Source organism: Argiope bruennichi, chromosome 11 (assembly GCF_947563725.1).
Source record: "Argiope bruennichi chromosome 11, qqArgBrue1.1, whole genome shotgun sequence".
NCBI classification, from domain to species: domain Eukaryota; kingdom Metazoa; phylum Arthropoda; class Arachnida; order Araneae; family Araneidae; genus Argiope; species Argiope bruennichi.
In genome coordinates this window covers 15963118-15989511 of record NC_079161.1, presented here as the reverse complement: position 1 = coordinate 15989511, position 26394 = coordinate 15963118, and the positions used below count along the sequence as shown (strand labels likewise).

At 28.2% G+C, this 26394-nt stretch overlaps 1 protein-coding gene across 4 annotated transcripts in view; it reads right to left on the bottom strand.

The window, feature by feature from the left end:
* Positions 1-26394, bottom strand: part of LOC129956867 (putative polypeptide N-acetylgalactosaminyltransferase 9) — an 881963-nt gene that overhangs the window by 154677 nt on the left and 700892 nt on the right. For all 4 annotated transcript variants that reach the window (XM_056068829.1, XM_056068827.1, XM_056068830.1 and 1 more), the window contains one exon: positions 23784-23950. In XM_056068829.1, the coding sequence (XP_055924804.1) occupies positions 23784-23950 (167 nt within the window). The remainder of the gene's footprint in view (positions 1-23783; positions 23951-26394) is intronic.

Sequence of the window (26394 nt, the reverse complement as noted above, 5' to 3'; positions counted from 1 at the left end):
TTACGAACTCAGGTTGGTCTAAAACGTGGAAATTCATCTAAATCTGGAATTCGATTTTTTTTTTTTTTTTTTTTTTTTTTACCGTAACAATACTTTCTTTATACTTCGCATATGAGAAAATAAAAAAAGCATCCAAAATGCGTATACGATTCTCATTATTGTATTACAAAGTACAAAACTCTCATGTACGGGTTTCTTTAAAAAAAATATGTGAACACTCGCTGCGTTTACAACCTTACTTATGTTCCCTATTTTTATGCGGATGATGGTGGAGATACGTTTTAGATTATGCGAACAGAAAGAGATTGTATTAAATATTATGCTGAAAGAAAAAGATTATATTTAAGATAATGCGGAAAGAAAGAAATTATATTAAAGATTATGCGTAAAGAAACAGATTATACAAAGGCAATGCTGAAAGAAACATTATACAAAGGTAATGCGGAAAGAAACAGATTATACAAAGGTAATGCGGAAAGAAAAAGATCATACAAAGGTAATGCGGAAAGAAAGAAATTATATTAAAGATTATGCGGAAAGAAAGAAATTATATTAAAGATTATGCGGAAAGAAAGAAATTATATTAAAGATATAATGCGGAAAGAAACAGATTATATTAAAGATAATGCGGAAAGAAACAGATTATATTAAAGATAATGCGAAAAAGAACAGATTATATTAAAGATAATGCCGAAAGAAAGATATTATATTATAGATTATGTTTAAAGAAAGAGATTATATTATGGATTATGTTTAAAGAAAGAGATTATATTATGGATTATGTTTAAAGAAAGATATTATGTTATAGATTATGTTTAAAGAAAGAGATTATGTTATAGATTATGTTTCAAGAAAGATATTATATTAAAGATTATGCGGGAAAAGTTTCGATTAGGTCATTTCCACAGGTTAAGAGAGGAAAACATTTCATCAAATTAAAAACATAATACTATCCAGAAAAAAAAATACAAAAGTTAATTATGACAATTATTGAATTTTATGGCTACTAGATGTTCTAATTTCTTTTCTACATAAGCAAAATTTTAAAATTAGTTCCGTAATTACGTTCCATTCACTCGAAGAAAAAATGAATCCATTTAAATATATATTTCTGCTGACTCTAACGAAATTTCTCGCTTTGAATTTGTAAAGGATAATGTAGGAGGGGGGGGGGAGGAAAAGCGTTAAAAAGATAATTAAGAATTAAATGGGTTCCTTCACTTTTCTGAACTAATTCTCCTTAATTACGTTTAGAAAACCATTTGAGAAAAAAGAAAAACCTATAAGCTAATTACCGGAAATCATATTATTTGCGGAATTAACAATTATGTCTCTTAACATCAGAACACCAAATTTTTATTATTCCTTAAGAAATAAAGAAAAAAAATACACCCTGTACATATAATTTATTTATTTTCCTTCCTTTGCAAATGATGACGTTAATTATCAATAAGAAAGAAAGCAAATGACGAGTTGGTTCCTTCTATTTCTAAGAAATGAATATCTTTGAGTTTGCACAGAGTTTGTTGGAAAATGATGCATAAAAGTAAGAAAAATTTTATTTATAATTATTCATAGAAAAAGTAATGTAATGTATTCGTTAAAGACAAATCATTAATTAAAGCTTTAATGCGTTAGATTTTGTTATTTATAACAGAGATTTTTGTCATTTTTCAATAATTTTTGAAGGTAATTGTCGACTGCTAGCCGACTTCGGTACTCAGCGGTTTGCTCATCAATTTTTAGTGAAAGTTTTAATTCAATAATGTCAGACAACATGGATGAACAGCATATTATCACCCAAATAAAAAGACATCATCTTAATGAAATTTTAAGCCCTAATTGTGCAAAAAGTTTTAGAGAATTTCGATTCATTTAGCTAAGCATGTGGAATGACCAATGATGCCAGTTTAACCCCTTCTAGGGCCGTGGGAAGTATGCTTCCCACCAAATTTATCAATATTTGTATGAAATTATGTAGGTTGGCATCAGTTCTGACAAATTTTTTTAGAAAGACAGAAACTTAGATGCTTCAGTTCTTTATCTTACACAATATGATGTGTCTTGATTTGTTACTTAATTATTAATAAACCAAATTAATTAATGAATCAAATTAAATGTATCTAATAAGCTAAATGAATCCTTTTTCTTATTCTAATTTCAAGCTAAAAATATTTAAACATAATATGACTAGAAAAAAATGGCCCTTTAAAGGGTTAAACATCGTTCTCGTCTGCTGAACGCGGTTCAAAATCACTTGGTTCGTCTCAAAATAGCCTTACTGTTGCTCTAAAACGGGACGTTAATATAACTATTAATTTTATGAATGTGACATGAACTGTGAAAAGCCATAATCCTCTAATATAGAAAAGGTCTTACATTTTTTTTATATTTAAACCAAGGGGTGGCAATCTCCCCAAAGCTTTTTCACATACTCTTGTTGTTGTTTATAATGGCACTTGCAGCGACTTTAAGCCAAGGGAGCGTCTCTTGTTTTAGTAGTGCCAACTATGGCCAAGACTACGTCTTAACTACTCACGCATCATATTCGCTTACACAACTCCTTTTAACAGGGGGGCACATTCACACATCTCACAGATAGAACTGAGGAAGAACAACCATGCTCGAACCCAGGACGACCAAATCACGGGGATGACGCGCTACTCATATGCAGGACGCCAGCTTCACATACTCTTAAAAGGCGTTATCCTCATCCCGTATAAAAAGAGTGGGCCTTGGGTAAAGCGTCCTGCACCGCACTGAAATACAAGTGTTACGAAGTATTAGAAATATTAATCTTCCACGTAAATGTAGCATTTTCAAAGAATTTGTTGTGTCACCTTTGGCGAATTTTTTGGCGGTTAATCCCTTCCATGAAATAGTACCCGAAAAACGAATTTATTTTTTACACGCCTTTTTTTCAACCTAACAAAAAACTAAAAATTGACACAGAAACTACACTTGTAATCAGAAAATCACACATCAAATCTGATATGTTTAAATCATTGCGTTTTTTCGTTATCTAAGAATATAAACCGACATATGACCAATCCCTTGTTGGATTTAGCACAAAATTTGATAAAAGTGTCTGCAATATAGATTTTAAACCTTTGTATTGAATTTCATTCATCTAGCTTCCTTCATTTTGTAGTTATTATGTTAACTTACATTCGAAAAATCTGAGAGACTTGTTCTGTATCGATTTAGCACAAAATTTGGTAAAAATCTACAAATTTGGTGTAAATACCTTCCGTCATTTCCTGCAAAATTTCATTCGCATATTCAAACCTTTGTGGCTAATTGGTATGAGCGAGGATAGAACTTGGGACCTTGTGGTTGGAGCCCAGTAACATGACCACAATACAAAAGCAATTGCTCGGGTAGCGTAGCTGTTAACTGGCTTATAAGCTTCATCACAGCACTCTCCCTCCAGTAAGTCGGAGGTGAGACGAATGATACGGCTGTTGAGTGGTGATGTATTTGCTGTTTATTCTAATGCGCCTGTACCCATTTGAGTAACGCCAAGCGTTATGGCGAGCGTGTGTGGGTTAGTGGTTGCTGATACTGTTGCTGCGTCAAATGAGTCTGACGACTTGCAGGTTGCAGGTAGATGGCGCCACAACATCGTCCGAGGTCACCAATGTGGCGAATTGGTATGAGCGAGAATAGAACCTGGGACCTAGTGTTTCGCAGTTCAGTAACATGACCTCAATACAAAAGCAATTACTCGGATAGCGTAGCTGTTAACTGTCTTATAAGCTTTCACCACACCTTTGTCACCAACGGATATTTCCAAAAATGAGTTTTTCGAGCTCACGGTTGTCTAAAATGTCAAGATTCGTCAAAATCTCAAGTTTGACGCTTCAATCAACTGTCAACTGACATTCTCAATTTTTTGACAATTGCAATACTTTATATAGGACCATGTAAAAAGGAATTTAGTTTTTATTAAAACTTCTGGGAAAAAGCACTTTACATTATTAGTGAATTAATTTTCGCAATAGACTCTAAAAATACACAAGAATTTTAGTGATACAACCTACATAAGCCAGAATTTTTTTACATCATTTTGCTAAATAATTCATTACAAGGATAATTGAAGCCATCGCGTTTCAGTTTTAAATCCTCGTGACTTTTTAGAAATTGCCAACTTATGCATCACAGAGTGGCCACTGTTTAATATGAAAGTATAAATAATAAAACATTATCTTTACCATTCCTAGGGAGCGCGTCACCCCTTGTAAAAGGGGTCATAAAACTGTCAGCGGTGACGTGAAATATGGCCGCGAATGCATTCCCCACGAGGAAATGTAATTTCTGGCGTATCTGAATGACACTTCTCAAATCGTTTTTACTTCTTTGCATTGCCAGAATTGGGTTGAAAAATAAGAACTCTCAGAATATATGTCACTATTTTTAAGGACAATGGGAAAATGTGCTTGCGATGTTTTTTAAAATGATTTCTTTATCTTTAAAGGGGTTGTGGAAGTAATAATTTTTAAAAAGCAATATTTTCGTGTTCTTGAAATTAAATGTGAAAGCAGCGTTCCTATTTATTCATAGGAATTTCAGCTTTAAGAACAATCTGTTAGATTTTAGTTGAAAGAACGGAAAAGATACTTTCCTCTGAATAATTTGCGTAGATATTTAGAGCAATAAATCTTGCTATAAAGATAAGTTTAAAATTACATGGCTATCGTAAAATGTTTCTTTTTTTATTGCAAAAAAATACTGTATAAAAACCATTTATTATTTGGCATATATCTCTTTCGATATAGTGTAAAAAGATTTATAAAGTTGCTTTTCTGGCTACAAAAATTTATTATATATAAAAAAAAACTTTATAATCTGTCTTATGTTTATTTCTGTATATTGTAAAGAGATCTCTCTATTTTTTTATCTCATTACAAAAACGTATTGTATAAAACCAATTATAAATATTTTATAGCAATAAATTTTCTTATAAAAATGATACTAGTATTACAGGACTATCACTAAATCATTTTTAGATTACAATTTTTTTTTTTTGTATAAAAACCATTTATAATTTGGCATATGTTTATTTCTCTATATTTTAATGACGTTTATAAAGTTGTTTTTTTTTTTCTGATTACAAAGTATTTTTCCTGATTCTAGAAAAAAATTATTGTATAAAAACCATTTATAATGTGGCTTGTGTTTGCTTCGATATATTGTAATGACGTTTATAAGTTTCTTTTCTGATTGTTCAAAGAAAGTATTGTATAAAAAAACTTTATAATTTGGCATACGTTTAATTCGATATATTATAAAGATCTTTATAAAGTTTTATTCTGAATATAAAGTCTTCCCTTGATTTTACAAAAAATATTGCTTAAAAGACTTTATAATTTGACTTTATATTATAACTTTATAGTAAAACTTTATATTTCGATATATTGTAACGACGTTTGTAATCGGGATAAAAAAAAACTTAAATTAAAACTTAACTTAAAACTTAAATTCACACAAAATAAAAGTACCATTTTACTTTATACTTTCACAATAATTGTAATTGGTTATATCTCTTTTGTGATTGGTTATTTTATTCTGATTGGATATCTACTCTTGCAAAGTGACGAATAAAATGATTGGTTATCTGCTATCTGCCTATTATGATTGGTCATTTTATACTAGTTGGATATCTGCTTTTGCAAAGTGACGAATAAAATGATTGGTTATCTGCTATCTACCTACTGTGATTGGTTATTTTATTCTGATTGGATATTTACTTTTGCAAAGTGACGCATAAATTATTGGTTATCTGCTTTGTAATTGGATATTTCATACTGATTGACAGCTGCCCTTGCACAGTGACGAATGAAAGTTATTGCAATTTTTTATTCACTATCTACCACTGTAATTGGTTATTTTATTTTAACTGGTTATTTAGTCTTGCAAAGGGATTTATACATGTAATAAAAGCAATTCCATTGTAATGACTTGGGTGGAGAGATTTGTTTTTATCATTCACACAATGCCGTTTTGGAATGGGAATTCAGACATATTGTCCAAAATTACAAGTAATCTTATAACATAGCCATATCTTCTTTAGAAATATCATTTTGATATATCACTAAATAATATGTGTTATTTGTTTCCTGCGATAAGATATTATATTGAATCAAAGCTGATGTGGTAAAATTAACAGTCTGTCTTCTTCAGTTTGTTTTATGAATTTTTAGAAGTGTAGCTATATTTTTGGGTCACAATATATTGCAAACTCCACCTCAAAAAAGAAAAACTTCTAAAAATAATTCCAACTTTTCCTATTTTTACAAACATAAATATCTTATTAATTACAAAGAAAATAATTAATATTCTTAGGACATAACAGAATATAAAGCAAGAAAATATGATCAATATCGTCTGACGAATATTCTGCTCGTGAATGAAGGAAAAAAGGGATTATTTTTAAAAGTATGAAATATTTTACTGCTGACAATAGCAACAAAAAGAACACATGACGAGTAATATTTCCGCTAAAATTTACGAAAAATGAAAGATTTTAATTATTTAATTTAAAAATTTGAACATTTTTTTATAGTTACAAACATAAATGGTTTTTTAATTAAAAAGAAAAATTAATATATTCATCCCATAATAGAAAGTAGAGCAGAAAAATATGATTAAAATTATCTGATGAATATTCTGCTCATGACTGAAAGCTAAGCATCTTTTAAAGCATGTAATAAAATATTTTACTGCTGACAACAACAACAACAAAAATAATACGCGCTGAGTAATCTTTTCAACATAATTTACAAAGAATGAGATATTTTAAATTTTAATTAAATAAATTTCAACTTTTTCGCATAGATACAAATGTAAATATCTTATTAATTATAAAGAAAATAATTAATATTCTCATAGCATAATAAAATATAAAACAAGAAGATATAATAAAAATCATCTGATAAATATTTTTCTCATGACTGAAGAAAAAATAATTATTTTTAAAAATATGTAACAGAATGCTTTTATTTTTTAAAGCATGTAATAAAATATTTTACTGCTGACAACAACAGCAAAAATACACGCCGAGTAATCTTTTCAGTAGAATTTACGAAGGAGATTTTAATTTTTAATTAAATAATTTCATCTTTTCTTAGAGATACATACGTTAATATTTTAATTAAAAAAAGAAAAATATTAATATTTTCCTCACATAACAAAATATAAAGCAAAAAACATGATCAAAATCAGTTGATGAATATTCTGCTTATGACTGAAGGTGAAAGAAAGAAATATTTTTAAAAATATGTAATAAAAATATCTTACCGCTGACCACAACAACAAAAATTGCATGCCGAATAATCTTTTCGTTTGAATTTACGAAGAATGAAAGATGTTGATCTTTAATTAAATAATTTCAGTTTTTCGTCTAGATACAAAAATAAATGTCTTATTAATTAGAAAGAAAAAATTAATATTCTTATCACATAACAAAATATAAAATTAGAAAATATTATCAAAATCGTCTGATGAATATTCTGTTCATTGAAATGATTCATTGATTGAATGTAAAAAGGTATTTTTTAGGGTATGTAGTAAAATATTTTACTTCTGACAACAACAACAACGACAAAGATACATTCTTTGTTAATCCCTTCTTAAAAATTCACGAAGAATGAAAGATTTTGATCTTTAATTATATATTTTAACTTTTTCTTATTAATATAAACATAAATGTCTGATTAATTATAAAGAAAAATATATATATTTTGTTATATGATGAGAATATTAAAGTAGGAAAATACGATAAAAACCATCTGATGAATTATCTGCTATTTTACTCAAGAAAAATAAACCCTATTATTTAAGATGTGCAATAAAATATTTTAATGCTGACAACAAAAAAATACACGCTGAATAATCTTTTGGTTAGAATTCATGAAGAATGAATGATTTTGATCTTTAATTATATAATTTTAACTTTTTCTTATTAATATAAACATAAATGTCTGATTAATTATAAAGAAAAAAATATATATTTTGTTATGTGATGAGAATATTAAAGTAGGAAAATACGATAAAAACTATCTGATGAATTATCTGATATTTTACTCAAGAAAAATAAACCCTATTATTTAAGATGTGCAATAAAATATTTTACTGCTGACAACAAAAAAATACACGCTGAATAATCTTTTGGTTAGAATTCATGAAGAATGAATGATTTTGATCTTTAATTATATAATTTTAACTTTTTCTTATTAATATAAACATAAATGTCTGATTAATTATAAAGAAAAAAATATATATTGTTATGTGATGAGAATATTAAAGTAGGAAAATACGATAAAAACTATCTGATGAATTATCTGCTATTTTACTCAAGAAAAATAAACCCTATTATTTAAGATGTGCAATAAAATATTTTACTACTGACAATAGCAAAAAAATACACGCTGAATAATCTTTTGGTTAGAATTCATGAAGAATGAATGATTTTGATCTTTAATTATATAATTTTAACTTTTTCTTATTAATATAAACATAAATGTCTGATTAATTATAAAGAAAAAAATATATATATTGTTATATGATGAGAATATTAAAGTAGAAAAATATGATAAAAACCATCTGATGAATTATCTGCTATTTTACTCAAGAAAAATAAACCCTATTATTTAAGATGTGCAATAAAATATTTTACAACTGACAATAGCAAAAAAATACACGCTGAATAATCTTTTGGTTAGAATTCATGAAGAATGGATGATTTTGATCTTTAATTACAACTGCATGAGCAAATAAATTTAAGCTTACAAGAGAAAAAAAAAATGAAGAAAGGTACGTTGCTGAAAATTAAGAGCCCATTTAATTTTAATTACACAGCTTTTTATTTAAAAATACATCAAGCAAAGTTTGAAAAGAATTCTCTTTAATTTTTTTTCCTTTTTAAATTTATTATAGTAGGTTGACTGATCTTGTTTTTACAAACATATAAAGCGTTCCCTTAATCGAAACTAACGACCATCTTGTAATAAAGAGTCAACAATTTTCAATTACTGCATTTTATGAACTTAAGAATTACTAAGACTCGTTTTTATGAAACAAATTTTAAGTTTTGTTTCTATTTGTTTTATGCTTATTATCGTAAAAAAATAAATCTTTTTAAAATATAGGTATTTCTTTTGAGTTAAATGTAATTACTGGGGTTAGATTTGTTAAAAGGTGGGATTAAAAAAATAAAGTTCTAAGAGATAATTAAGCAATTAAATGGTGCCTCCAGTTTTTCATCAGTAAATACCCTTAATTACATTTAGAAAGGATTTTTAAGAAAAACAACTTCTAGGTAAATTACTCAAAATCATATTATTTGCAGAAATAATAATTACGTCCAAACATTGAAAAGCAAAAATCTTATTGCTTCTTAAGGCAGAAAAAAAAATTAATTCCATATAATTTATTTGTTTCAATTCTGTAGTAAATGACGATTTTAATTATGTATGAAAAGAATATAATGGAAAACGCCATGTTGGCTAGATAAGCTATTAAAAATATGAATATCCTTAAGCTATTTAGTAACAATTTGTTCGGAAATAATGTATTAAGGCAAAAATATATTATTTTTCGATTCTGATATGAAAAGTAATTTATCATAGATATTATTAAAAAACAAAAGATTTCTCGATAAAATTCATTTATTAAAAGTGCAAAAACATTCCGTTTGTTTTAATCCATTTAGTTTCTTAAGATATTCTTTAAAAGATTAATAACAAAATAAAAAAGATAATGACATATTGAAGTTCCATTTGCGAAAAGTTAGATTTTTTGGTATTGACTAAATTATTGTGACTAAATACAATATTACTTTCGCGTTTATATTTTTCATGAGTTTAAAAGAAGACTGGTATAAAACTGGGAAAAGCAGGAATTGAAAGGGAATGTTTTTTTAAATTTACTACAAATTACATTTTAGCCAGAAAGGACTAAGGAAAATTTTAAATACAAGAATGTTGAATAAATAATTCTCTATTACTAAAATAAGACTTATAATTAAAAATGGGTTAAAGTACACGATTCATTTCTGTTAAAAAAATTCGAAATTTCTTATGTAATTTGAATTTGTCATGAAATACTTTATAGTTACGTATTTTTAGTAAATGGAAGGAAAATATTAAATACAGATATGTAGAATTACTAATTTGTATTACTAAAATTAGGCCTATAACTAAAACTAGGTTAAAATGCATGATTGTTTTCGTTTCCGAAACTATTTTGAAAGTTCTTATATAGTTTAAATCAGTGATGTAATGCTTTTTGGCTTTCATTCTCTTTACTTTTAAATTTAGAACAAGAAAGAAACTGCGAAGCGTTTTCGCATTATGGTTATTAAATGTGTCACTGTCTTTTTCTTCCCCACACAAAAAATGATACAAACTGGACATGAAAGTTAGGGGTTTATTTTCACAGTCCGTATATGGGTGTTTTATTCTTCGTAGTTAAGAAAACGGAATTTGCATTTTAGACGTCTTTTTAACGTTAGATTGAAATCAAAATTTATTATAGAACTAGAATTTAGGTCACACGATTACATACCAAAATTCATTTATTGATTTTTGCATTTATTAATTACTGAGTATGCGAATGTAAGACCGACAGACCAGTTCATAAGTGAATTTAGTTGCAATTTCGATACGAACAACGTTTTAGTTGCTAAAACTATATCCCAAATTTCATTTATCTAGATTTTTTTTCGTTTTGCAAATATTGTTTTCACTTACACATGTACAAAGAGATAAACAAAATTTATGCAAAAGAATTTCTTTCAACATTTTATAGAAATCTCTGGAAATTTTGGAGATGGAAGGTGCGAGTTCAGGTGCCGTCCTCGTTATCTGACCACAGTTCAAAATTACGATTCCCATCCCATATCAGTCTTCATGTCTCTTTAAAACCGGAAGTTTATATAACTAAACTAAACTTGACAGAAAATTACAAATTTGATGTAAAACTCATGAACTAAATTTCGTCTGTTTTTAAGGTTTATAAGGAACCATATTCAGAACAAATAGACAGAAGGACAGATGTAATTAAAAAAATATGCTTCTATGACTGAGGGAGAACTGAAATGTAAAGATTTATCAAAAGTCGAAGAAGAAGAGGAGGAGGGCGAATTTTTTGACGATTACGGTAATTTATCTTCATTTATGAGAAAATAAAAACTTCTTTTCATGGAGTATCAAAGAAGAAATAAATTCTTTATGATGATTTAAAAAAGAATTTTTCTCTTTTTTTAATAGACAGAAAAGACATTCTACAGTATATTAAATTTCTTTAATCTTCAGTGAACTTTCATAAGATGTTCAAAAAAAGTTCGAAATTCTACAGAAGCAATTATATTATTGCAGTCAATATGAAATTAGTAAAACTTAAAATCTCATCAGTTCTTTGGCGTATTTTCTAGCACTGTGTATAAACAAACGATTTCCAGCAATATGAAAGTTTAAAAATAAAAATGGTTATAAAAATAAGAATAATTCTACTTGGCATTTAATTGACATAGAGACAAATTGAAGAAATCACTGGAGACAAAAACGTACCTATTTAAAAAAAAAAAAATTCAAAAAAAAATGCGATTTTCCCTCAAAATTCATGTTTTTAACCTTAAGTTTTTAGCTAACCCTCCTCGGAAAAAAAGAATAATTTCTTTCATAATTATTTAACCCTTGAATCCCAGCAGTTCTTAAAGACCAGGGATCTCAGAACATTAAGTCGCAGCAGATCATTTTCCAAAGATAAGACAAATTACCCACCAACCGCAAAAACTACAATATTGGCTCGTCTTCTTAAAGGACTGATGTTCACATGGGGGCTTGTACTTGACCTATAGCTATTAGAGAGATTTGAACGAGAAAATAGACTCGACTTTTAATATCTTAATGCGATCAGATAAGAGAATAGTGAAAAAAAAATTATTTTATTCACAGCTTTATATATGTATACAAACAACTTTCTCTCATCTTGGTAAATATCATCTACAAAATTCACAAAATAGTTGAAAGTTAATCATGAAATAGTTCATCGATCAATTCGGATAATAAACACCATACAAAATGCTAACAGGCTGTTAGCTCAAACGGCTATTCCAGGAGAGCCGCTCCAGAAATCCACCGATCTTTATCGGGTGAATCCTAACACAGAAACCCAAATTACGCGGAGTTTTTCACCAAATCAAAAACACCTTCTTCGAGCCCCGACGTCTCTCCGAACTTCTCTTTCCACGCCTCTCACTGCTCTCCTAACTTCTCTCTTTTTTCTCCAAACAAACAAAACCCGCATTTTATTTTCGTCAGATCTCCGCCTCTTGACTTCCTCTTTGGTGAATTTGAGTTCCTTACCACCCAATAGCTGTTCAGCAATGCTTCCTCAATGGTCCCCAGTCGATCGTGGGTATGTCTGTTAATGATCCATCCTTGTAGCTGACCCTTCCCGAACAAATGTTAATTATACTAAATTCACAGCTAACACCGACTAAAGTCGACCTGACTTCGACACTTAATGACAGCGGTTGCTGGTGATGGATCGTTTCTCGAATACTTGAGGAGTCCTTTCATAATGGGAACAAAGTTTAATATCTGGGTAGTTTGACGTACTTCTCCCTTGAATATATGGTGGATTTCTTTGAAATGACGAAACATCTGTGGCCCTTTATCTGGATACAACAAATGACCAGACACAATGTCTCTACTGGTGAAGAGGATCCCCATCTGGCGGTCCATAGGCACTTAACTATGTGCGTGGAAACGGGTGACGTTACATTTGGTCAGAATGCCAATTATAAGTCATTCGAATAAAAAATACACGTCTAGGTATTCAGAAAAATGGAAATTTCGGGAATTTTGGACATTTTAGTATTGAAGGAGTTTAAAAGTATTAAAATCGGAAATTAGATACATTTCATATTCGTGTCCGAACTCGTTTATTGAAATTTGTAACAAAAGAAGCATGCGATATTTTATGCCACAAAATAATCTTCCTGTAGATATAAACGAATGAAACATTGAAAAGAGTCACTCCTGTGGGTTTGGTATTTCAGAATTACTGTTAACAAAAGCAGTCTGTAGCATATGAGGAGGAATCGTACGTCATCAGAAATGCCCAGGGGAACTCCGTCCATAATTTATGCAAATGCGAAATGAAAATGTTTCGATTCACTTGAATTATCACGCGAGAGATTTTTAGAATCTACTGAAAACAATTTTTAACACATATATTCAAATTAATTTACAACTCTAAGAGCAGGAAGTAACTATATGAAATTGTAAATGGCATTTGCAAGCTGTAACCAGCGAACCGGAAGTCAGATGTGTTCCCGAGTGTGATGTGAATAAGTTCGCGTTCACGTATTAAAATTTTGTTTAATATTTTATCTGAAAGGTACAAGGTGGCAACGAGTGTAAAACTGTAATGGAATACATAAAAGATGCCAATAGGATATTTCATCTGTGAAATGATTTAAAATCACATATTAATATTTAATTATTGAAATATAGTCTTTTCATAAACAACTATAAAAAGAAAAAAAATTGCAGCCGTTTAGAATAAAATGAATAAAGCACAATTTTATAGCCATTTATAAAAAGAATCATTTTAATATTTACATAAATTTATATATATGTTACCTTAAATCATTTTACAAACTAACGTCATCTTCATATGTTTTACGCATTCCATTACATTTTTTATCAGGTTACCATCGAGCATATATTAAATATAACAAAGCAATATTTTAGTTAAATGTAATAAGGCAAGTTTATCATATAAGTAAGCTAGTACAATAATAAGGTAATTTTAATAATAATTAATAATAATAAGCTACAAAAATAGCTTATATAGCAAGCGTATTATAATTAGATACAAGCTTACTACATAATAAGAAAGAAAACTTATTCGTACGTTGGACTTCCAGGTCATATTTAAAGTTAGTTTTTATAAATTCTAGAAGAGTAAGATATAGTTAATTTAAATAATCCTTTGCAAATGAATATAAATTTTACATCATTCCTTAGAAAACAGGAATTTCTAATTATTCTAGAATCTAATTATTGTAGGATAAATAGAAAATCCTATTTCTGAGGAATAATTTAAAATCTATATTCATCTGTATACGAAATAAAAAGGGAGCTTTATTTATTTTCCTTAATTCGACGAACCATACCTTATGACAGAAAGTGGTAGTTTATAACAAATAGCTTTTCACTTTTCGTTCTATGCCCCCCCCCATTTAATTATAAATGAATACTTTTAAATAGTTATAATTCAGAGAATTTTATGCAATGAGAAAATTATATTCTCTTAAAGACAAAGTAATGTATTAATTTATGTTATTATAATTCTAAATAAATTTTGCTCGTACATATATTAAACACTCATATTTGTAAAACTGTAAATGTTTTTATATATATCTATTAAATTGACGCATTTCATGTTTGAAAATATGGAATTCTATAAATCGAATTTTCTTCCTTTATGAATCAAAATTTCATGCATTTGTCTTTTTTTTATAACAATTTATTTTCTTTAAAGTTTAGAATATTATTATCAACTAATTGATTGCTTAGTTAAACTTTTACATTATATAATTACCAAAATCTATCAATAAAATTTAGGGGAGTTTATATTATCTTTTAAATTTTATAGCAATGAAATATGAATAACTTGACTGCAAAAAAAAAAATGAAACTAATCTTTTATTGCTTACTATCGTCAATTAAATAGTCTTTAATGTTACGACTTTCATTTATTTTGTTCAAAGACAGACATAACATTTAATTTTGAAAATGGATTTTTCCGGCTCTAGAAGATATAAAAGGCAGAGATGTATGAAATTATCGTAGTCGAGCTCTTTTGAAGATTACAATATATTATCATGTGAGAACATGATGTTGTTTGGGTTTGGAATTTTTAAAGCCAAAAAATGCACGGGCAGAAAAGCGGCGATTTATCCTTTTTGAAGTATCATTCTTTTCTCTTAAGATTATTAGATATAAAGAAGGTTGTGACATTTGGTGATTAATCGCCAATTTTCCTGTCTGGCCAATAAAGGGCAGGGTCATAAGAAGTTATCGTCCGAAGTAGCACGGAGAAAATGGGAATGAACGCGAAACAACGAGAAAAGGTATAGAAATTTATATAATTTTTTTAGAAGGCAAAGAAAATTCTGGAGCTCGAACGTTTTAAGATGGGGAAAAAAACGACAAAAAAACACCACTTTTTAAATATCGACGTATGCGTAATCTGATAGTGCTGTGATTGTTAAAAACCGGTTTTAACTGGTTTTTCAAGGGAAAGAAAATCTGGCCTCGAGAAAAAAAAATCTTAAAATTCGATTGATTTTGAGATAGTGAAAAATCATCGCTTTTCTAAATGTTGGTGACTACGAAATACGAGTCATGTGAGAACATGATTTTTTTTCTGTTAGTTTGATACCACATGACTTTAAAAAATAATATTCTCACATGATAACTTAAAATTTGTGAAAGAAAATATCAATTTTCTTTTCTTATTGCACTTTTTGAACAGGAAAAGTAATCTACACTACCATTTATGAAATAACAACCATGACCCTTATTCAGTAAAACCTTTTTTCCTTTCTGAATGGTGACTAGCATTAAATTTTCCCTCTTACAATCCTTCCCAGAGTTCAAAATAGAAGAATCCAAAACTGAACAGTTCCCCACATTCATGTATGAGACTATTTATGAAAATTTTGTACCAAAGCACCCAATTCCATTTCCGGAAAGAGAATCCTCTTCCGATCTCGCTCGAAATAAATAAAAGAATTCAATTTCCAAAAGGTCCCCCTTCTCGCACTCATTCCGAAAGTTGGGGATCACACTAAACAAGGGCAGCTCGGAACATATTCGAAATATCATGAACGTCATCAGAAATACCCAGGAGAGTTCCACTCGCAATTTATGCAAATGCGAAGGGAAAATTCTTCGATCCGCCTAAATTGCAAAGCAGAGAATTGTTTAGATGCGGGGTGAATTTAGAAGAGTGCGTTTGGGCAGTTTTTACCACGGATATCTAAAATTGTTTTCGCGTTTAAATGCGGGATATCATGCACAGTAAAGCCGTTATCGTTTGATAACAGGATTTACACGTTTTGTTATGATCCCTGTTCAGTAGGCAAGTTTAACCTAATCCATTCTTTGTACTAATTTAAATTAGTTTCAAAATATTTAATGTATTAGATGTATTGCTTAGACTTAAGTACACACTTGTAAACTCCTCTAAGCAAAATAATTAAGGAATTCTGTTCTTTCTTTTTACATCCAAATAGAGATGCTCTGCTTGCTTGTAAGTTTCCTTAACCCTTTTAAAGGGCCATTTTTTCTAGTCATATTATGTTAAAATATTTCTAGGCTTGAAATAAGAACAAGAAAAGGAATTCATTTAGCTTATTAGATAAATTTAATTGGATTAATTCATTAATTTGATTTATTAATAATTAAGTAACAAATCAAGACACATCATTTTGTCTGAGATAAAGAACTAAAGCATCTAAGTTTCTGACTTACTAAAAAAAATTGTCAGAACTTATGCTAACCTACATAATTTCATACAAAGATTGATAAATTTGGTGGGAAGCATACTTCCCACGGCCCTAGAAAGAGTTAAAAAATAATACAAGGCGCTATATATAATTATGCAGTGCCGTCTGTAATGCTAGGTACAATTAAAAAATATTCCTGTCGATTCCTGTCCAATTGTGTGTGTGTGTGTGTGTGTGTGCGTGCGTGCTCATTATGGATCTAAAATTTTACGTATCATTTGTAATTTTTATGTTGCGTTGTAGCAAATATCGATGAACAGAAGTCTGTAATTTTCTTTCTGTGGAATCCTCTTACTAATCACTTAAGGAAGAGAATATTTGATTAAGCCAAACTTCTTTTTATACTCTTTAATGATCCTTTAACACTTGAAGCTAAAAAAAATTAGAAATGTGTCTTTCATCCCGAGAATAATATTTAAGAATATTATTCTCGGAAGAATTTCTTCACTGAAAAATCTAGTTCGCTGTTTAAAGAAATCTACCACTGTCTGAAACAGTTAATTTTTCTTTTCATATGCGAATTCTGCCTTGGTCTGAGCCGTCTTAAATTTTTAGCAGTGATTTGTGATTGTTTAATTTTTTATTATTCTTTTTTTAATTCTTCCATTTTTATTTATTATTACTGTTATAATTTTTATTTCATTACTTATCTTTTTTTTATGGGTTTTTTTTCTTTCTCCTTTTTATTACTTAAGCAATAGCTCAGAAGATGATTCGATAAAATTTCTCTGACTCAATATAAAAATCAATTTATTACAATAAGTAATAAGAATTATAATATATTTTTATACATTCATTTACACTATTGCAAAATGTAGCAAACTTTAAAAATAATTGCATTAGAAAATTGCTGAATTTAAACCTTAATTTTAATTGCAATAAAATATGAAAAACATAATAAAACTACACTTTAAGCAGAAACTTATTTTTTTTTAATGAAATTATAAGCCATGTCTTCATAATCACATCATCAACAATGGAAGAAAAATATGGTAGGAAATAGTCATAGCAACCAGAAAACTGTTTCAGTTGAAAAAAAAACAGTAAACTATATTGATTATAAATAAAATTAATTGTTTTTAAACATTATTAAAAATGGATAGTAATTTGAACTACAATTAAATTGCATCACTGAAAACGTAAATTTCATAAAATTCATTTTTGCACTGCAATAATTTCTGAAATTATGTGAAAAATATTTAAAATGTTTATTTTATTACTTAATTAAAAGTTTTGGAAAAAAAACTCTCTCTTAAAAAAAAAAAGCTCTAAGTCTAAAGATCTGACATGTAGAGAGCCAATACTTATATATACAGCCATTTTTATTTTGAAATATGACGGTTTTGATTTATATATATAGGAAAGCTTATTAAAACGTGAAAGAGGCCTAATTATAAAATTTAGTAGATATCATGCAAAACCATTTCACTTCTGTACAACAAAAATATGATTAATTAAATATTTTTAAATAATATGGAACATATTACGTTTTTATATAAAAGTGAATCGTTAATGCATTTAAAATATTTCCCTCTTTTAATTCCTAAAATGTTTTTCTTAAAAATAATTTTCAAATTCATCTGATAACATAAAAATTTTGATATTTGGAATATGTTTCTCTTCGTCTGTGGTTTTAAGAATAATTCATATAATTTATTGCTCTTTTCAACCAATAAAACTTGACAAAAAATTTATTAAATATAAAAGCGTAAATTTTTCTTGTGTCTTTTTTCTTCAAGTTTATACACCATTTATTTGCTAGCTATCATATAAATATACTGTTATTTTCTTCAGAAAGAAACGAAGGTTTTTTTTCAACGAATTATTATTTTTTTTTTTACATGAAACTAATTTCAACAACATATTTATGAATACACTAAAAAAAAAACGCCTACCATCAGTGTTATTGAAATGAGTTTTAGAATTCTGAATTTATTTTTAGGGATCTACAACTCATTTTTTAACTGCGAAAAAGGAAAAGTTACATTAGAAAAAGAAAAAAAAAGTTGTTTTTAATTCACTTTATTTCTTTCTGAACAATCCAGCAGAAAAATTGATTTTTTTTCTCAGATTTATTTTTCCTGTCACTATTTTTACCCCTTTTTTTCTAGCATTTCTGAAACGTTACTTTTTATACTAATACTAATAGTTCTGCCCTTATTTTCACATTTATTGTGATCCATGCTTTAAAAGAAGATTTTCTACACACAATAATGCCAAACAATGGTGGATAATACAATAAAAATATGTGAAAAAAAATCCAAAAGTGCATAAACTTTTTATGATAACTTTGTATTTAAAAATACATTTCTAACATAATGAGATATTTGTGGATAAGATACTTTTTTTCCTTTTCTTTATAAAACGGAAAAAAAGTATTAAATTATTCCAATGAAAACCTTTTCATCTATAGACTGAGAAATGAAATGACAAGGAAAACATATTATAAACTCATTATGATAGTAAATGGAAAATAGTAATTGAACGGAATACGGAAAATGTAGTTAAAAATTGTAAATATATGGTCAACAACATTAAATACAACGTTTTTTTTTAATTTTTTAATTTGTGTTTTTTTTTTGCTAACTATTTTTGACTACTAATTAGTTCGGCGGAGTTAATACTAAATATTTTATTAAATTAGTTCGGCGGAACTAAAATATTTTATTAAATACTTTATGGAATTTAGTAGCTTCTTCAACAAAATATTCTTAAACTTCAAATTATGATAGCCATAGAACAAATACTGCTATTATAGAAGCCTTACGTAGCTCTAATATTTTTACTATAAATTTCTCAAATTTTCCGCCAGTTTCTGTAAAGTTTGAACTTTAATTTATAGAAGAAATGATAACGTCGTGTCGGCGTTACCACGGAAAGGGGGTGCAGTAGCTTCTGAGGGTAAAGGGCAGAAGTCTGACTTCAAGCTCATTCGCATTCGCACACGCATTCGCTTGCACAACCTCTTTTTACAGGGGGACACATTCACACGCCTCAAAGATATAACACAGATGAAGAACACCCATGCCCAAACTGGGATTCGAACCCGGTCCGCCCAGATCACGGGGAAGATAAAGAAGAAATGTTTAAACAATTATAATAAAATCATTTTTGCTGAAACGAAATATGTTTCTTAACCAACAGGCGTGGTCTCTCCAATCGTACTCGCATACTCTATGTTAAACTTGTTATGCCATACAACGTCTTGCATAGCACTGGCGTATAATTGTCTCGAAATATGAACTTTTGGTGCGAATTTGGCATTTTTAATGAATTTTTCGTATCATACTTGGCGAATTATTTGCGATTAATCCCTGACAAGATGTTAATAGTAACCGAAAACCGTATTTTTTTTTCCAGACGCGTTTTTTCAGCAGACTGAACCAAAATTCAGAACTACAATTCAAAATCACTGTCCAAATTTTATATATCTAAATCATTGTGTCCTTAGAGTTACCACGTATACGTACTTGTGAAAGTATAGACATACAGACAATCAACCCGTACATTGATTTGGATCAAAATTTGACAGATGTCAACACTATAGTTGTTAAATCTGTGTATCGAATCTTATTTATATAGATCTATTCGTTTTGTAGTTATTTTGTTATATTTGAACAGACGGACTGCCTCTGAACAGGTTTTACACAAAATTTGACCGAAATCTGCAAATTTGACGTAAAGACCCTATACCAAATTTCATCCATCTATCTCAAATAGCTTTGAGTTATCTTTGTCACAGACAGACGGACATTTTCCGAAAGTTAATTTTTCGAACTGAGAGAGATTTAAAACGTGGAGATTTATCGATTTTCTTACCATTACTGTCCCACATATATGAGAAAGTCAAAATGTGAGTGCCGGGAACGGAGTCGTTCAGGGTTGTCGTTTTATGTGCACTACAGAGTATTCTTTGTTATTTGTGCAATTTCTCAAAGAAATATTAAATAAGTATCCATATAATTAATCCTAAAATTCATCTTTTAGTTTTACTTTCAAAAAAAATTTGGAAAACTTAAATGATACTTTATTTCGTTTCAGTTTATAAATGTACTTCTGAAAAAATAAGGAAATCTAAATTCTAGACATTCTTTTGTTCTTAAAAAATTATAGTTAGTGAAATATTGATAAAATATTTATGATTTATATCAATTGTTCAGGATTCAAAAAAAAAAAAATACCTACGAATCAATAGATTTAGTCGTAGAAAATTTATATTTTTAATTATCAAATATAGTTAGAATTAAAATGATTATTTAATGAACATATTAAATAAAATATTTCCACAATTATCTTTTTTACTATACACTTTTAACGCATAAGTAATGATTAAATTAAATTAAATATTTAAATATTTATCCTTGCTTTTTTTCAATTTTCTGTATAATCTAATTATTTAGCAATTGCGCCGAATTCACAGACGATAAATTTTAATTAGCAGAACTAAATATATTCTTCTAGAAAACGTTCTGTAAAAATTTAATGCTCTTATAATACATTTTATGCTTTTTAATTATTAATACGAAATTAAAAAAAATAAAAACATCTCCAGTTTCAATAAAATAAAAACACTATCTATAAGTAATTAATAAAATTTTCAAGAACTAAATGCTTAAATATTGTTATTTTTGTACCAATACGTAAAAAAAAAAGAGAGGCTTTCATTTTCATTATATTTAATTTCAAATCAACTAAAATTTTTGAGCTGAATAATTCCATAATGACTTGGAAAATATGCTTAGAAAAGAGTTTTCTAATTTTAATAATATTTTTAACCGTTAAAAATAATGGAATATTTCTTGAAGCATCAAATTTTAAACCGATGTGTGAAACGAATTTTTCCATTATAAATTCTCTATTAATATTTTTCATTTCAGTATTATTCTTTTCTCTCCTTTTTTGTATGTCTATGAAAAATTTGGGTAGACAAAAATTGCTTGTGTTCAACAATTGAAAAATGTCTAAAATATCATGATAAATAGATCATTTTTATGTGCTTTAAATTATCTTTTAACAGCAAATGTATACTTAAATACTCTGTTGCTTTCAAGACAGAAGATAAAGTCCTTTATTTGACAGGTTTCATTATTTTTTTTATAATATCGATATAAATCCAGATTGAAAAACAAAAACAAAAATCGTCTGCAACGTTTAAAAAAGATTTAAAAATAATTCCGTGTGTTCTTCAGAATTTTTAAAAATATTTTTTTTTTAATATTCTTGTTCGTGATGTTTTTAATATTCTTTCAGAATTCTTATAATTTTTTTATATTATTGTTTTTGATATTTGTAATTTTTTTAATAATTCTTACGCATCTTTGCATTTATATTCATATTTACTGTTAATTTAATGTGAAAATGAAAGTTCTGACTGATTTATCTCTATAAAAGAAGCGTTTTTATTGGTCACCGGCTTTTTTCTTAAGTCTAATTTTGGTGCAAATATTAACCACTGCAGTTGAAACAATGATTTAAGATCTCTACTAGAATAAATGGAACTGTTTCTATTAATAGAATTGGGAGCATATTCATATATATATATATATACGGACATCCATTACTTTTTGAAACCTAAGCAGGTCTCTGATTTTCTTATTTCCATTTCAACTGTTGCGCTCATTGCTAATTTTATTAAATATTTACCATAAAAATTGTCAAAATGAGATACATTTTACATCAGCCAAATGTAATTTATTTTACCAAATTTTTAGCTGCAGTGTAATTTTCTGCGACAGTTCTATCACTTAGTTAGTCCTATACTTTAAGCTTTTTAGTAATATATCATACCTTTAAGGCTTTATAGACATGATTCCTTTACCGTGTTAATCAGAGTGACTTTCTTATCCTTCTAAAGATATTTACTCTCTTTTCTTTCATAGCATAACCACATATTCTAGGATATATTTAATATAAGAAATGAAACACAAAAATTGACACATTTCAGTTGATCAAAATTAAGAACAAATCAAATTTCCGAATGGCTTAGAAAAATTAGTAATAACGTTCTTTTTTCCCACTAAGACCCTCCTTTTTATAGGGTATTTCATGCAGTTCGTAAAGGCCAAAATTCGAACTTATTCAAATGAGCAATTACTCTGTTATCAAATCGTAAATTTAGAAAATCTTATTTCAATCGTTAAATGCCCTACTTTAAAAAAATAGTTTTTTTTTTTCTTACTTTCATTTCTTGAATAAATCATGGGAAAACTGTATTTAAAAAAAATCATATTTTGTTTTAAATATGGTTTATGACTAAGAAAACTTCATTGCCAAACAAAAAGTTTGGCCTTTGAATGAGCAAAACGAAATATTTACGGTGATAAATATGGACATATTTTATTACTTTTCAAATAGAAATTTTTAATTGAACATTGAAGAATAAAATATGGTATTCACAATTGCACTAATTAATCAAAAGTGCATATTATTTTTTTATAAAATATTTTTATATCTTTTTTTAATGAATACTCGCGCTGAGATTTATATATCATAAATATATTTAATAACATATTCAGCATGTACTTATAAGAAACATATACTAGAATTTTGATCTTATTTTGAAAATATTTTAGATAACAAAAGTGGGTATGATGTTTAACGGTAATACTCGGCATTTAAATGTCAAATTCCCGATTGGAATCCAAAAGTGCTATGAAAACTATTCAATCTGATTCAGGTTTCATTTTTTACTATTAAAAATATAACACAGTATATCACAATTTTAGGTTTCCCTATATGATTTCTTTTAATTTTGTCTTACATAACCTCATGTTGATTACGTTTCCTCGCAGTATCAAATCGCAAAAGAGAACAATTATAAATACGGCCAACTAGATCGCTTTCATTATCCCTTGAAGCACTGGTCTGGAAAACCATGGTGCTTAAGCAAAAGAGAGCATGATGCTTAACGGCAACAATCGCTGTTTAAGGATTAAGTCTCCAATTGGAATTGCAAAATACTATACAAACTATTTAGTCTGATTTAGTTTTCGTTTTTATTATTAAAATTATGAGACAGTATATGACTATCATGTTTTTCCCTATAGGATTTCATATAATTGCGTCTTAAATAATTTCATTTTATTTGATTAGCTTTCTTCGTACCAATCAAATCGAAAAAAAAATTCCATATATGGCCAATCAGATCGCTTTCACTATCCCTGGAAGCACCAATGAAGAAAACGAAGGTACTTACGCAGATCCGAGAAGTCGTCGACGAGGATGACCTCTTCGATGAGGTGGGGAGGGGATCGATCGAGGACGCTGTGGACTGTCCTCAGGAGCACACTCCACGCCTCATTGTGGAAGCAGATGATTACACTGGTGGGGGGCAGGTCGTCGTCGTACTTTTCCTCCTGGCATCTGTGAATGAGAAAATGAAAGTTATAGTCAGCGACTATAAAGATGGTATTTGGATTGTATAAAGCAGAGATTTTTCATAATCTAAGTGTTCGATTTTTGTAAATTCACTAAAAGAGGCGGGAGTATTTAAAGATGCACAACATTAAAAAATTGCCCAAAATTTCGAATTTTAATTTTTGCTTATCCCGTTGCTTTCACCTTTTTACTGCTGCGCCAAAGTATCAAAATGATCAAAAAATTTGTTTTTGTTATTGCTGAAAAAAAAAATTCAATCACCCTTTCTCACTGTTCAATCTTTTATTTATTTATTTTTTGGTTTCATGTTTAAAAATGTTAAGGAATTTAGAATTTTTAAAATGCTAGCATATATATAATCTCAAAAAGGTGTGAAAACAACACATGAAATTGGCTTTGAGTTTCGAAAAAAAAATAATTAATATATATTTTTTCACTTTACGTTATACTTAATTTGAAAGGCATATAATTAAAGAAATATTGGCTATATATAAAAATAAATGCATGATCAGGTGCAATAAAATCTTACAACAACAATATATTTGAAACAAAAATAAGATGCAAAGTATAAAAACTTAAAAATTAAAAAAAGCTTTAAAGAAATATTTATATTTAATTTTTATTAAAAAGTATATTGTTCGTATAAAAAAGTTACAATGTTCTTAAAATTTTCTTAGAAATAATTAAAATAGGAAAAATTCCGAATAATCACCATGTTCCTTTAAATAAAAAAACGTGTAATAGTTACAAACTGGTCAACTTCACCAATTTTTTAAATCAGAAATATTCCTTTATTTTATTTTTTATTTTATGTTGCAGTTTACTTTTATTTTACACTCTTGGATGTTGCACTCTTGTAATCAAATACTTAAAACTAGTTGATATAAATTATTTGAAAATAAAGAAAAAGAGACACAGACAGAACGCAAACAGTCTTCGGAATGATAAATCAATGCACTTTTTTTTTTGAACAAAAATGTGAATATAAAAATATAAAATGTTTACATAAAGACATAATACAGTTTTTTTTATATATATAAAAGGATTTTAAAGTATAGGAATAGGAGAAGAGAAATAAAATGCACACATTTTATTACGAATTAAATGTTTGGAACTGACATTCTTAAAACGCAGAGACAGAGAACGAATGTACTAAGGATACATTTCCAGGCTTAAGTATTGCTAAACTCCTTAGATGTCCCAGTTTTGGATAATTTCAAACATATCACAGATGCTGCATGGATAAATGAATCATCATTATTATCTTACAATGAACAGAAGTTTGCATTTATTTATCACATTCAGAGTTCGCCTTGTACTCTTAATATGTAAAATGCAATTTCTGATATGGTCCAAAAGCCATTCGAAACACGTTACTGTGAAAGATAAGCTCCTTTTGGTCCAGAAAGGTTTGTAAGATAGGTTTTTTTTTTCCTCCAAGGCAAGCATCTTTGGACACAGTTACACAGAATTCATATTTTAGCACAGAAAGGCACTTCTATACTAGGCACATTTTGACACAGAAAAGCATCTTTTATACAATATAGGACATAGAAAAGTATGTTTTGGCACAGGGAGGCATCATTTGAATAAAATTGACATCTATAAAATAGAAATGCATTTTTGGCACAATATAAGTTTCTTTTAATACAGAAAAGAATACTTTGGGAATAATAGATATCTTTTGATATAGAAAATCATCTTTCATGTAAGATAGATATCTTTTGATATAGAAAACCGCCTTTCATGTAGTACAGACATTTTTGGAAATGGTATATATAAAATAGACATTTTTGGAAATGGTATATACAGAATAGACATTTTTGGAAATGGTATATACAGAATAGACATTTTTGGAAATGGTATATACAGAATAGACATTTTTGGAAATGGTATATACAGAATAGACATTTTTGGAAATGGTATATACAGAATAGACATTTTTGGAAATGGTATATACAGAATAGACATTTTTGGCAAAGAAGAGCACCTTTTATATAAGATAGGTCGTGTTTTAAAAGATACATATCTTTTATACACGATTCGCTCCTTTCGACATAGAAAGACATATTATTAAGATAGGCATCTTTTAAGATAAACTGATAACCATTTTGGAAAATAGACAAAAAATTGTCTTTTGGCATAGGATATTGTCTTTTCTACAAGATATCATTTGATACATATATAAATTAAGTCTGATATAATAAATTCCTATTTTCAATCCAGAAACCAAACGCAAGTTCCTTTCTGCCAGAGATACAACGAAAAAGTAATTTTGTTCTCTTCTATACCATCCTCCTCTAATTCATTGAGGCATGAGAGTGAAAAGAATGGAACAAAAAGAAAATAACAGACGATAACTTAACTAACGAGGATCATTAATATAGATTAAAAAGCAGTTAAAGTTAAGGACTGAAATTCAATTTATT